Source organism: Chiloscyllium punctatum, chromosome 10 (genome assembly GCF_047496795.1).
Source record: "Chiloscyllium punctatum isolate Juve2018m chromosome 10, sChiPun1.3, whole genome shotgun sequence".
NCBI classification, from domain to species: Eukaryota; Metazoa; Chordata; class Chondrichthyes; order Orectolobiformes; family Hemiscylliidae; genus Chiloscyllium; species Chiloscyllium punctatum.
The window spans coordinates 99,291,538-99,305,917 of NC_092748.1; the positions used below are offsets into that span (position 1 = coordinate 99,291,538).

At 40.5% G+C, this 14,380-nt stretch overlaps 1 protein-coding gene across 8 annotated transcripts in view; it reads left to right on the forward strand.

Moving 5' to 3' along the window:
- Positions 1-14,380, forward strand: part of clasp1a (cytoplasmic linker associated protein 1a) — a 303,132-nt gene that overhangs the window by 251,824 nt on the left and 36,928 nt on the right. For 4 of the 8 annotated variants that reach the window (XM_072579859.1, XM_072579858.1, XM_072579860.1 and 1 more), the window contains one exon: positions 13,995-14,111. The exons of the other annotated variants lie outside the window; for them this stretch is intronic. In XM_072579859.1, the coding sequence (XP_072435960.1) occupies positions 13,995-14,111 (117 nt within the window). The remainder of the gene's footprint in view (positions 1-13,994; positions 14,112-14,380) is intronic. 8 annotated transcript variants of the gene reach the window in all.

Consider the following 14,380-nt stretch of genomic DNA (forward strand, 5'->3'; position numbering starts at 1 on the left):
AGCTAATAGCATGCTGGCCTCAGAACAAGAGCAAAGAGGTCCTTCTGCAGCTGTACAGGGCTCTGGTGAGACTGCACCTGGAATATTGTGTGCAGTTTTGGTCTCCAAATTTGAGGAAAGACATTCTGGCTATTGAGGGAGTGCAGCGTAGGTTCCCAAGGTCAATTCCTGGAATGGCGGGACTATCTTACGCTGAAAGATTGGAGTGTTTGGGCTTTCACATGCTTGAGTTTAGAAGGCTGAGAGGGGATCTGATTGAGACGTATAAGATTACTAAAAGATTGGACATTCTGGAGGCAGGAAGCATGTTTCCACTGATGGGTGCGTCCCAAACCAGAGGACGCAGTTTAAAAATAAGGGGTAGGCCATTGAGAACAGAGTTGAGGAGAAACTTCTTCACCCAGAGAGTGGTGGGTATATGGACTGCTCTGAATCAGAAGGCTGTAGAGGCCAAGTCTCTGGATACTTTCAAGAAAGAGTTGGATAGAGCTCTTAAGGATAGTGGAATCAAGGGTTATGGGGATAAGGCAGAAACAGGATGCTGATGAGGATGATCAGCCATGATCATAATGAATGGTGGTGCTGGCTCGAAGGGCAGAATGGCCTACTCCTACACCTATTGTCTATAATGGCTAACTCCTAACTTTTATACACTGAACCCCCGAGTGCTATATTTCCCCACAAGAGAAAACAGCCTGTTGGCATCCATCCTTTCAAGCACTCTCAGTATCTTGAACATTTCAATCAAGTTGCATCTCACTCTTCCAAACTCTTAACAGATATGAGCCTAACTTCTCCATCCTTTCTTCAAACATCAATCTGTCAATTTCTATTATTGGTTGAGTAAATCACCCCTACACTGCTTCCAACCCAGCTATATCCTTCCTGAAATAAGGACATAGAAACCAGTGCACCAGATATAGCCTCCCAATACCATGTGCAATTGAAGTATAACCTCCCTACTTATGACTTGGAGATGCTGATGTTGGACTGGGATGTATAGTCCAACAGGTTTAATTGGAAGCGCACTAGTTTTTGGAGCGCCGCTCCTTCATCAGGTGATTGTGGACTCCACAATCACCTGATGAAGGAGCGGCGCTCCAAAAACTAGTGTGCTTCCAATTAAACCTGTTGGACTATCACCTAGTGTTGTGTGATTTTTAACTCCCTACATAGCTATCCAATCCTTCCAAGCAATATCATTCTATTAGCTTTCCTAATTACATGTTGCACCTGTATACTGAACACACATTATTAAACAGAGGCAAAATGTTAAACTTATCATTTTGGTTTCATCAATGCACAAGAAACAGATTTGTAAAGAGGGACACCAATTTGTACAACATGGAAAAAAAGTGCTGATTGGTTGGGCTATCATTGTCATAGAGATGCAGCAAGAACAGTTATGATCCGTCTGTCATTCAGATGTAAGGCTTAAATAGCTGGCAGCACACTGATACTGAAACATGTGTATTACATTACTGATTTGTGTGGCAGGCAAGCTGTTTCTTTGGCATGCTGGACGCATCCTGTTGGAGAAAAAAAACCTTGTTGCTACTTCGCAGTAAATGAATCATGAGACAGCTAGCTTCCCCAGTTGTTCAAATTTTTGAGGCACCTTCCCCTTCCATGGTAATCTAAAGTAGACAGAGTGCTGTTCACGACCAAAAGTGATGGATATAACTCCTTTCATGTATTTTCATACTATACAGTGAGACAGTTTGATCCGGTTGGCCACTTTCTCGGGGAGTTTTGGTATAGCCTACCTTGGCATCAAGCTTGCACAGAGAGTAGCTATCTCAGCACTATTCATGAAGTCACCAACAAACTTGATCTTACGTTTTCCCACAACACTCGATTTGCTAAATCTTTGAACTGAAAATAAGAACAACTTGTCAATTTGATTCTCTGATTTCTTTCAACGTTTCAACAATTTTTGGACATTAATGTGCAGTATAAATGCAAGGTTACCCATGGTGTTTTGCTACTGTGACTATTTATTTGAACTTTGGTCACTATTGTACTTAAGGCAAACAAAGCAGCTAATTTGCACACAGTAGATGCCTCAAATATAAGTTAATCTTATTTGGTTTAATTATGAATATTGGCCAAGATACTAGGGAACTTCTTGCCATGGAACTTTCACAACAGCCTTAATAGGTAAGTAAGATGTAAAGATGCTGTTAGGGGCTCTAACAATGCAGCAGTTGCTCAGTAATGCATTCAAGGGCTCAGGTTAAGTATTGAAATCCTGGAATGGGATTGAATCTGCAAGTTGCTGGCTTGGCTGGAGTTAAGCTGACACCATAACACTTTAAATGTCAGAACTATTAAAAGGATCAGAGAACTGTTTCATACTTTATAAAGTGAATTCTGCACATACCATTCTTCCAAATGAACACACGTTGTATTGGGTTGTTCGATTTTTCAAAGATTTAAGTATTTAAAGTCTAATAATGGTCTATTACATTAAGGACAAAGTGATATTTTCACATCGTTAATTATTTGTCCCTCATCCAAATTTGATATCAGCGATGTGAAAATTTTATTTTGCATTCACTAAATGTAAATTTGTCTCTGTCCTGCAACAATTTAATAACATTTTCGTTCAGATTGTTTTCAACAAAGGCCAAAGATTAAATTATTTCTTCCCATTCTAAGTGATTGCTGTTGTAAGATAGTAAAGTTGATTCTACAGAGTTCTCTCTCAATTAAAAATTTCACATTTAAGCATGATAATACTGTAATTTAATGAGTCTGATTACTTTGCCCAGTCTTTGTATTTGTGAAAAACTTTTTTTTTTCAGAAGTGTTGACTTTGAGAGAATGCACCCTTTGATTTTGCCACCAAGGTAAATTAGTTTCCAGAGCATTTAGCTCCTTCGATGGTATATTCAGGGTACAAACTGAGTACTTAATGACAGGGGGAACTAGAAATGGGTATTTGCTTTCATTCCTTGGCTCACTTTAAGACAATTATAACTTACTGAAAAATATACATATTATCTAAATGTTGAGAGTTTGCTCAGATGTAGAGGGATCTGGGAGTCCTTGTGCATGAATCGCAATATTCTGCAACAGCAAGTAATTGAGAAACCTAACAGAATGTTATCATTTAAAGTGAGGGGAATTAAATACAGAAATGGGGAGGTTATGCTTCAGTAATGCACAGCACTGGTGAGACTGGAGTACTGAGCACAGTGCTGGTCACATTATTTAAGGAATGATGTATATGTGTTGGAGGTGGTTCAGACCTGGAATGACAGATTTGTTGGACTAGCTAGGTGAGGCTTTTATTCACTGGAGTCCAGGAAGATTTGATTGGAACATAAGATCCTGATGGGTCTTGACATGGGTAATGTGCCCTCTTATGAGAATATATAGAACGAAGGGTCACTTAAAAACTTTTTTGAGGGTCATGAATTTATGGAACTGTACTTCCACCACAGGAAGAAGAGTCCTTGAAAATTTGTACAAGAGTGGTTTGATTCTTGTTTAGCAAGGGGAATGAGGGATTACTGGATAGGCAGGAAAGCAAATTTGAGATTACAGTCAAATCAGCCATGATCCTGTGGAATAGGGGAGCAGATTTGAAGGGCTGAATGTCCTACTTCTCCTAATTTATATGCAATTTTTACTCCTGTTCTAAAATCAAAATGTTCACATTCAGTAATCTTGTTCCCAGCAACTTTTAGATTTGACTGTTGAAAGAAACCATTAAAGACGCAATTTGAGATTCTGGCCTTAATTTATCAAATCAATTTAAATTTGTGTAATCCAAGACGGAGGACAGGAAAAGTTTGTGGCTGTAAGAGCTTCTCTTTTTATGAGGTTGTTAGATGTTGGAGTGATTTCCTTGAATTGCAGAAGCAGCAATTACTATTCTATATGCTGTTGCATTGTTTTGGAATGGAGGGGGGGGGCTGCAAAACGTCAAAACAACAGCACTTTTATAAGGAGGAAAGGCAGACAAAGAAAGCAAGCACATGGTCAGGAGAGAGAGAGGAAGAAACATGCTAACTGACACAGCAGTGAATCTGCAAAGTTACTGCCTTTGCTGTTTGAGTTCATGTATCCCTGGACATTGGACTCCGTCTAGGAAAAGTTAACATACAGAGAAATTCATAACTGACCTTGGAGGAACCAGCATAGGAACAGATAAGTTCATAGTTTTGTAGTTAACCTTGCTGTAAGTCAGAAGTACTTAAGAGTAGGTTCTTTCTTGCTAATGTTTTATTGAAATCTGTTTCTTGGTTAAAGTTTTTTAAAAATATAAATCAGAGCTACTAAGTCAACCTGGAGTAGTGTTTTTCAGGGCAAAACATCGGTGCTAATTTCTGGGTCTGTAGATTATGAAGGAGCAAAGATGGCCTTTAAAAGAGTCATATGCTCTTCCTATCAGCTGTGGGAGGTAAAGGAGAGTTTCCATGTTATTGATGATTATGTCTGCAGTAAATGTGTTTAGTTGTGACTCCTATCAGACCACATGGATCGGTTAGACCGAAAGTTAGAGGCAATGTGGAATTTACAAGTGCTAGGGGTCTGATGGATGGCAGTAATATAAAGGGAGAAAAGCTGCAGATACAGTCAAGTAGATGGGTTAACTCCAGGAAAAATAGGAGGGATAGGCAGATAGTGCAGGAGTCTCCTATGGCAATCCCCATCTCATACTGCTGTTTTGGAAAATGTAGGGGGTGATGGATTCTGGGGAATGTAGCATGTACAGCCAAGTTTCTGGTATCGCTACAGGCTCTAATGCAATGAGGGGTGTGCCAGGTTCCAAGCGATCAATTGTAATAGGGGACTCTCTACTCAAATGCATAGACATACATAGAAATGCATATGGCACAGTGGCTGAATGGTTAGCACTATTGCCTCACAGCGCCAGGGACCTGGGTTCAATTCCCACCTCGGGCAACTGTTTGTGTGGAGTTTGCACATTCTCCCCGTGTCTGCGTGGGTTTCCTCCGTGTACTCCGGTTTCCTCCCACAGACCAAAGATGTGCAGGTTAGGTGAATTGGCCATTCTAAATTGCCCATAGTATTAGGTGGATTAGTCAGGGGAATGCGCCTGGGTGGGTTGCTCTTCAGAGGGTTGGTGTGAACTGATTGGGCCGAAGGGCCTGTTTCAACACTGTAGGGAATCGAATCTTCTTGAACACAATTCCGTGACCAGCAGTGAAAAACAGAATGGTGTGTTGCCTCCCTGGTGCCAGGATCAAGGATCTCTCAGAGGGTGCAGAATGTTCTCAAAGGCCAAAAGAACCAGCAGGACATCATTGTGCACATTGGAACCATCAACATACGAAGGGAAAAGGATGAGATGAGATTCTGAAGGGAGAATATGGAAAGTTAGGCAGGAGGTTAAAAATGAGGTCCTCTAGGGTAGTAATATCTGGATTACTCCTGGTGCTATGAGCTAGTGAGAGTAAGAATAGGAGAATAGAGCAGATGAATGCATGGCTGAGAAACTGGTGCACAGGAGAGGGATTCACATGTTCGGGTCATTGGAATCTCTTCTGGGGTAGAAGTCACCTGTACAAGAAGGATGGTTTGCTCCTGAATTGAAAGGGAACTAATATACTGGCAGGGAGATTTGCTGGAGCTGCTTGGTAGGATTTAAACTAATAGGGTGGGGGTGGTGGGGTGATCGGACCCAGGGCAATAATGAGGAAAGGGATCAATCTGACACTGGAGAACACTTGGGAAAGGGAGTGAGTCAAACAGTCAAGGCAGGAAGGAACAAAGCTGAGAACAAGGTAAGACTGACAAATTAAACTGCATTTACTTAAAGCAAGAGACCGAACAGGGAAGGCAGATGAACTTAGGGCATGGTTAGGAACATGGGACTGGGATATCATAGCAATTACAGAAACATGGCTCAGGGATGGGCAGGACTGGCAGCTTTATGTTCCAGAATACAAACACTATAGGAAGGAGAGAAAGGGGAGCAAGAGAGGAGGGGGAATGGCGTTTTTAACAAGAGAGAGCATGGTAGAGAATTTTAACTTTCCAGGTATAGACTGGGGCTGCCATAGAGTCAAGAATTTAGATGGAGAGGATTTGTTAAGTGTGTACATGAAATTTTTATGATTCAGTGTGTGGATGCACCTACTAGAGAAAGTGCAAAGCTTGACCTACACTTGTGAAGTAAGGTAGGGCAGGGGACTGAGGTGTCAGTGGGGGAGCACTTTGGGCCAGCGACCATAATTCTATTAGATATAAAATAGTGATGGAAAAGGATAGACCGAATCTAGAAGTTGAAGTTCTAAATTGAAGAAAGGCTAATTTTTACAGTATTAGGCAAGAACTTTCAAAAGCTGATTGGGGGCAGATGTTCACAGGTAAGGGGTGACTGGAAAAGCCTTCAAAGGTGAGCTAACGAGAGTCTAGAGATAGTATATTCCTGTTAGGGTGAAAGGAAAGGCTGGTAGGTATAGGGAATGCTGGGTGACTAGAGAAATTGAGGTTTTGGTTAAGAAAAAGAAGGAAGCATGTGACAAGTATAGACAGGAGAGATCAAGTGAATCCTTAGAGTATAACGGCAGTAGGAATATACTTAAGAGGGAAATCAGGAGGGCAAAAAGGGGACATGAGATAACTTTTGCAAGTAGAATTATGGAGAATCCAAATGGTTTTATAAATACATTAAGGACAAAAGGGTAACTAGGGAGGGAATAGCAAGGCAACCCAAGTGTGGAGCCGGAGGAGATAGGGAGGATACTAAATGAGTATTTTGTATCAATGTTACTGTGAAGAATGACATGGGAGATATAGAATGTGGGGAAATAGATGGTGACGTCTTAAAAAATGTCCATATTACAGAGTAGGAAGTGCTGGATGTCTTGAAATACATAAAAGTGGATAATAGTACCAGTAGGGCACTAAATCCACCAATTAAACAGACTGTTCAATGCCCTGGTTCATCGTGGAAGGATGAACTGAATAATTAAATCAATTAATCGATTATCATTTGGGATCAAACTCTTGGTATTCATAATTAAGGATACAACTGTTAAATGTTTTTTGAAAGGAGAGTTATTCAGGTGTAGTCAACAGTGATATGTTAAAAATGTCATATTTGACACATTTATAAATGTTGAAAAAATAATCTTGAATGGACAGAGGAACTAAAGTAGATGTATCTGCATTTTTCAAAAGATGTCCAGTAAGGTCTGCCTTCAGGTGGTTAGTGATCTTCAACCATTCATTTTCAAGTCAAATGTTGCAGTGTGCACATAGAAGGTTGGTTGACTGGCAATAGGTAAAGTTATGATAAATAGGTGTGTCTCAGACTGGAGAGTGTTTTATTCCAGGAGTCAGTGAAGAGTCAACATTTGTTGATTTATGAATAAATAATTTAGCATTGCTCAGTATAAAGAAGTAGGAGTTGACAGGTGGCAAGGCACTTTAGTAAAACCAGAACACAGCAGTCAATGGAAACTTATTAAAATCAACACAAAGCATTGTTATCTGGGGTGATGTTCCATGCCAAGTCATCCTTTCTGTAGAGATTCTAAGGGTCTATTTGGCTAACAGTGATACAGGATAAACCATTAGTGATTCTTCATGAGAAGAAGTCAGTCAGCTGCAAGGACTTGAACAATCAGTGGAACTCATGCAAGGAAAAAGGCAGAAACAGCATTCCAGACGAAAACATTAAATTCAGACCTAGTAAGGTGCACAGCAGAAGCAGTGTAATAGCTTAAACAAAAACAGTAGTCACACCCATCAGTCCTTCCTTTCTAAGGATTTGTGACTGCCAGGGATAGTTCCAATTCAAGCTTTGGATAAAAAGCGGCCATTTCAGGGATTGAAAGTAAAGTTAAAAATTCCTGTTAGGAAAGTGGATTAACTTTAAATCGACATAGCAAAAGATCAAGTTGGAAAAAAAGAGTTAAAGCAAACAGTTCATTTGCACTCTTTCACTCAAAGGCATTACTTATAAACAGCGTGATATTGATATCTATGTTATATAGCATATATATTCCAATATTTTTTATTCTAAGTCTGGGCTGTGAGTTCATAACCAATGGATTTGCTGCATGTCTGATGTTAATCATTAGCCTGCAAGCATTGCTATATTTATACTGATTTATTTTAAGTGTTTTTGAGGCTTAGCTTAGATTTAATGAGTTTTGTGTACAGAGAGAGAGACCAAGAAAGAAAATTTTCTTTAGTTTCACTTAGTTCACTGTAGTCCTGTTAAGTTCTCAGACTAGGTTGGCTGTATACAGCAGTGCCCTCAAAAGGGATGGATATATAGTGACCTGTATCACCTTACTGAGCGAAGGGTTAATGTTAGACTCAGGCCAGATGCAAAGGGATAAAACACTTAAGGATTACTTAAAGTTGAACACATTTAATCAGGTATATAATAACTCAAGTCTAAAAAGGAAGGTCCCAAATGACTTAAACCTACCTAATTGTCTGACACAAGGACGTAGTGTGCGTCAATCACATTACTACCTAATCTTATACAAAGGTCAGACCAGGCAAGGACAGCTAAGTTTCTTCTCTGAAATTATGAGTGAATGAGATGGATTTTTAATGGTTACATGGTTACATTAGGCCAGGAATCTCAAAGGGAACTGAGAATCTCATACTGTCTGAAGCTTGCACTACTTACAGGCCAGAATAGAAAAAGGCAATGATCCCCACTATTTTCCCACCAGTTCATGGGAACAGGAGGGAACAGATCTATTTATATTTGGTGGATGGCCTGGGTTAGGCTTTTCTTGTCATGGGTAGAGGTGAAAGTGTTATCAAACCACAGTAGTTGTTGTCAGGTCTTGCAGGAAATATTCATTATGCATTGCATCCCTGTTGTGGCTATGTATCAGCTAATACATCACAGTTTACTCACGACTGTCTCAGCCAGTTTGCTGCCATTTCTGGTTCTGAACAAATAATCAACTTGCTGAGAGAAACTCTGTCAAAAGGAGAAACTGAGCACAAGGCCCTAACAGCCAAAACACTGACTTTTATAAAGGTAAAATCGCCAGAGTCCTACCAGACCATGGCGCTGCTCCCTCATTAGGCAGAGCCTAATGAGGGATGGTCAGCATCCCTCAGCCAAGGGAAAGGTTGAGAATGGAAGTTCTTCATGATACCTCAACAATTGGTGTAGGAACTGAACCTATGCTGTTGGCATCACTCTATATCGCAAACCAGCCAACTGGCTAGCACATCCCAGGAGTGTGGCTTACTGCCTTCAGAATTAGCAATGAGGATAAAATGAAAAAGACTCAAATCTCACCATCTCGATTCTATAAAAGATGGGGAATCCACACAAAATTATAAGGTGAAACAGTCTTAAAGAAACAGCACATTTGGCCCAAGGGCAACTAGTATGGATCAGGAACCTCCTCAGGAATGGTACAGTGAGGTCATTCATTCAGTGGACCAGCTGTGATCGTATGTTGCCAGACAGCTGGGTGGGTTTAAAATAAAACTATAGGAATCTGGTCTTGTTGAAGAATAATCTTTGGAACATCAGTCTTTGGTGGGGTATATGAAAGATGTTTGAGATCTCAGTGGAGACAGATGTGACATTACTGTTCCCAGATGGTGATTAAATTGAACTAGCCAGTGTAACCTGCACCTATTGCTATCATGGGATATACTACAATTTGTTAAGACAAACAATTTGTTTCTCGTTAATGCAATGTGGACATCATGGTGAGACCAGTATTTACTACCCATCCTAATCACCATGGAGAAGTTTGAACCATTGCAGTTCTTGGGAGCATCCACAGTGTTATTAGGGGTGGAGTTCCAAGTTGTTTTACCCAGCAACAGTGGAAGAACGATTTTATAATTCCAAGTGAAGATAGTGTGTTGCCTGGAGGGGAACTTGCAGTTAATGGTGTTTCCTTGCAATTGCTGTCCTTGTCCTACTAAGTGCTGGATATTGCAGGTTTGGAAGGTGCTATCAGAAAACATTGAGTTGCTGCAGTGCATCTTGCACTGTTGCCATTGTGTATTTCTAGAAAATGGAGTGAATGTTGAAGATAATAGATGGGGTATCATTCTATTTTGGATGGTGTTGAACTTTTTGAGTGTTGTTGGTGCTGCAATCATTTAGACAATTGGAGAGTGTTCCACCACACTGCTGACTTGTGTCTTATAGAAAGCAGACACTAGGAGACAAATAATAAGTTGCTAGGCCACTGAATGCATATCATTTGACATGCTCTTGTATCTTTGGAGTTTACTGAGGTATTCGCCAATGGTAATGCCATTGGAAGTCAAGGAGCAAAGGTTAATTTCTCTGTTGTTGAAGGTTGAAGGTTCACTGATGTTGTGTGACTCCAGTGTTACTTGCAACCTTCCAACCCAAGCCTGGAGATATTGTCCAGATCTTGCTGCATACAAACGTGCATTTCTTCAGTAATCGGGGAGCTGTGAATGATGCTAAATATTATTCAATCATTAGTGGCCAACCTCATTTCTGACCTTAGGATGGAAGGAAGGCCATTGGTGAGGCAGCTGTATATGATATGGTCTTGAGGACTATCTTGAGGACACGATCTTGAGGACCTCTTACAGTGATGATGTAGGTTGAGATGATTGACCTTCCAAAACCATAACCATTTTCCTTTGTGCTAAGTACAACCCTAACCAGTGGAAAGTTGGCCTTCTCATTTCCACTGGCTCAACTTTCAATGTGGCTGCTTTGTGTGTACGCCATGAAATGCAATCTTAACATCAAGGGCAGTCAATCTTACCTCGCATCTGGAGTTCTGCTCATGTCAATGTTTGGACTAAAGCTGTAATGAGATCAGGAGCTGAGTGGCCCTGGAAGAACACAAACTGAGTGTGAGTAAGCAGGTTATTCTTTGCAACTGTTGTTTGATGACAGAGTTGATTAACCCTTCCATCATTTGTTGCTGATTAAGAGTAGACTGATTGGGCAGTACTTGGCTGGGTTTGACTTCACCTGATTTTGAGCACAGGACATAACTGGGCAACGTTTCATATTGTTGCGCAGATGCCAGTGTTGTAACGGCACTGGAACAGCTTGGATAGGGTGTGGTCAAGTTAGATGATGCTGGGCACCTCAGTAGGCAGCTGAGATGGATCATTCACTCCACATTGAAATTATCTGAACACAGTAAAGTATTTAATGTGTCAAATTCACTTGTTGTCTGAAATTTATTTCTTCTAGGTTGAATAGATTTTTCCACCATTTTCTTTTTACTTAAGCACATTTAGATTAGATTAGATTGCTTACAGCGTGGAAACAGGCCCTTCGTCCCAACAAGTCCACACCGACCCTCCGAAGAGCAACCCAACCAGACCCATTCCTCTACATTTACCCCTTTACCTAACACTACGGGCAATTTAGCACAGCCATTTCACCTAACCTGCACATTTTTGGACTGCGGGAGGAAACCGGAACACCCGGATAAAACCCACGCAGACACAGTAAGAATGTGCAAACACCACACACAGTTGCTGGGGTGGGAATTGAACCCGGGTCTCTGGCGCTGTGAGGCAGCAGTGCTAACCACTGTGCCACCGTGCTGCCCATCATTGATCACTATGTTGGTGTTTGCAGAATTAACCACTCCCAGGTTGGAGTAGAGTGCTTTTCTTCTTTCTACGTTGCGTCTAAAAGTGCATTTCTTTAACAGTAGCAAAGAATTAACTATTAGTGAATCTTAAAGAACAGGCAATTCCTAACAAGATGTAGTTTATTGCATGATAGGAGTAGGTATAAGTTACGTTGGCTAGTTGGCCGGAATAACAATCTGTCTGCATTACAATCACATCTGGACTCTTTTTTTATATATATCCAATATTATGTAATAACATTGGATGGAACTTAATGCAGAATCCAAGATTACCATTTCAGAGCCATTACCATACACCAACATATTCCTATAGCAAAGAATTGACAAAAATTGGATCACTTCGCTCTGTGCCAAAATGCCTATAGTCCAGATGAAGGGTTATGCACGAAACGTTGACTCTTTTGCTCTTCAGTTGCTGCCTGTCCTATTCTGCTTTCATCGACTCTGACTTCTCCAGCATTTGCCGTCCTCACCATCTCCTGTGGTTCTGCTTTGTTTAACAGCTTTCTGACAAATGTTTCTATTTCTTGTGGGTGTCTTGTAATGCAATATTTTGCAGAATACCGAAGTACTGTTTTGAGAAAAGGTATACCTTTACTAATTATCTCATTTTTGAATTGACAGTATGTCATAGTTTGTGGTTTGAGCAGTTAAACTAATCAGTAAGCACAATCCAGAGATGGTTCTGAGGTCTAGAATATGGGCAATGTGATGTGTCCCACGAAGAACTAAGAAACTTTAGTTTTAATTTTGGGTAGTCTTTTTAGACTTGTGAAGACTTTGGCATAGGATGGCTGTACAGAATGGTGATCCTGTGAAAGGAATATAGATTCAGTGAATTAGAGTACTTGTGGGGCATAGAACTCAAAAATCTTTTTTTTAAAAAAGTTAGCTGCATTTGAGATATTTTGTAGCAGGCCTTGGCTGGGGCAGCTAAGATCTTGACCAAAAATCAAAGACATGAAAATAAACTTGACAAAGTACTTTTATACTCTTTTGCCCTTTGTTTTGTATAAATGTAGAATTTTCACTTTTATATTAGAAGCATAATTTGGAATTATTTGTTTCACTCAAATATGGTCAGTATTTTTGATTAGTTCCTCAGATTTGTGGATGTCAATGGGACACTGAACCAAATTTGAGAAACAAGTGGATATGGCAGTGGAATATTGATTAGTATTCTAAACCGATAAAATCCAGTGAACTAAAGTCTTCATCAAGCCCACTTTGTGTTTTGACTGAGTGTACTTTCAAGGATACAATTAGTTAAACAGTCAAACTAAAGGGGCAGTGATGTTTAGGGTTTATTGAGTGCGCCTGAGCCTTTGAAAGAGTGAGATTAGAGTTCTGGTCTCCACAGCAGGTGTACATTTGAATCCCACCACCGTCAGCTGATTTTCCTTCCTGATACTTCAGCAGATCACTTTCAGTGGACAACTGGCAGCTGAAATATAAGATGGAACAGTGTATAACGTTTCATTTTCCAAATTTGTGGGCCAAGGGGAAGAATCAAGGGAGTGGCACAAATTAGGTTGCCTTTTCAGAAAGATGGCACAGATATGATCATCCAAGTGACCTCCCCTTGTTCTGTACCCATTCTATGATTGAAGGACTTGTATTGTGGGGCAGCATGGTGGCTCAGTGGTTGGCATTGCTACCTCACAGTGCTAGGGACCCAGGTTCAATTCCAGCCTCTGGAGACTGTGTGGAGTTTGCACATTCTCACCATGTCTGCGTGGGTTTTTTCCCCACAGTCCAAAGGTTAGCTGAATTGGCCATGCTAAATTGCCCATAGTGTTCGGTGTATTAGTCAGAGGGAAATGAGTCTGGGTGGGTTACTCTTCAGAGGGTCGGTGTGGACGTGTTGGGCCGAGGGTCCTGTTTTTACACTGTAAGGAATCTTATCTAATCTAATTGTCTGTTTCTGCCATCTGAGTTGGAAAATTCTGCCACGCAACACTGCATTCATGAAGGTAGAAAGTTGGCTGACATACACTAAAATATGCAGAAATGCTGGTTTGTGTTGGTAAATATATTTTATCAAAAATAATCTAGGTCCCTTCTTCCTTACTATCATGAGGTGATACGTAAAAAATATTCTGTACTAAAATCCAGTTCAGCAAGTGGAATAAAAGCTTACAAAGCCCACCTAAAATTTTCCTAATTGAAGGTCTAAAATATTTATGTTGTGCAGTCTCTTGTCACCCTTGTATGTTTGTATGGTATTGGCTAGAGTAAATCAACACTGCTGCTGCTTGCTTGGATGAGGTGTTCTCTGTTTGCTATTCTGCTTCTATTAATGTTCTGAAATTTTTCTTCCGTAAAGCATGACCAAAAGCCACTCGGAATATGGTTTTCTTTCTCTTTTTTGCCTTTCTCGTTCTTTCTCTTTCTCTGACCACACTGTGACTGCAGTCGATACTGGGGTTGGAGTGCAGATGGGCTGTCAAAGCATCCCCCCACCCCTTCTCAGCCTCACTCCATCCCCACAGTTCCTACCCACAAGACCTTCCGGCGTTCTTACTCGCCCAGGTAACGAAGCCCCATCCACATCTATTCAAAATGCCTTGTCTCATCAGGCGACTCTTATTTTGGGCTTTAGCATGGTTTGTCATTATGTTTTGAGTGGCTATAATATTTGTTTGCTTTAATTCATTGCTAATTTTGTATTAATTTTCATCCTTCTTTCAACTAATAGCATTGTACTTATTTATGAATGTGAACCATCACAATTTTGAATGTCTCATCACAGCTGAACATTTTTAGTAGCAGTGGGATAATTGATCAGCAGTGAGCCATAA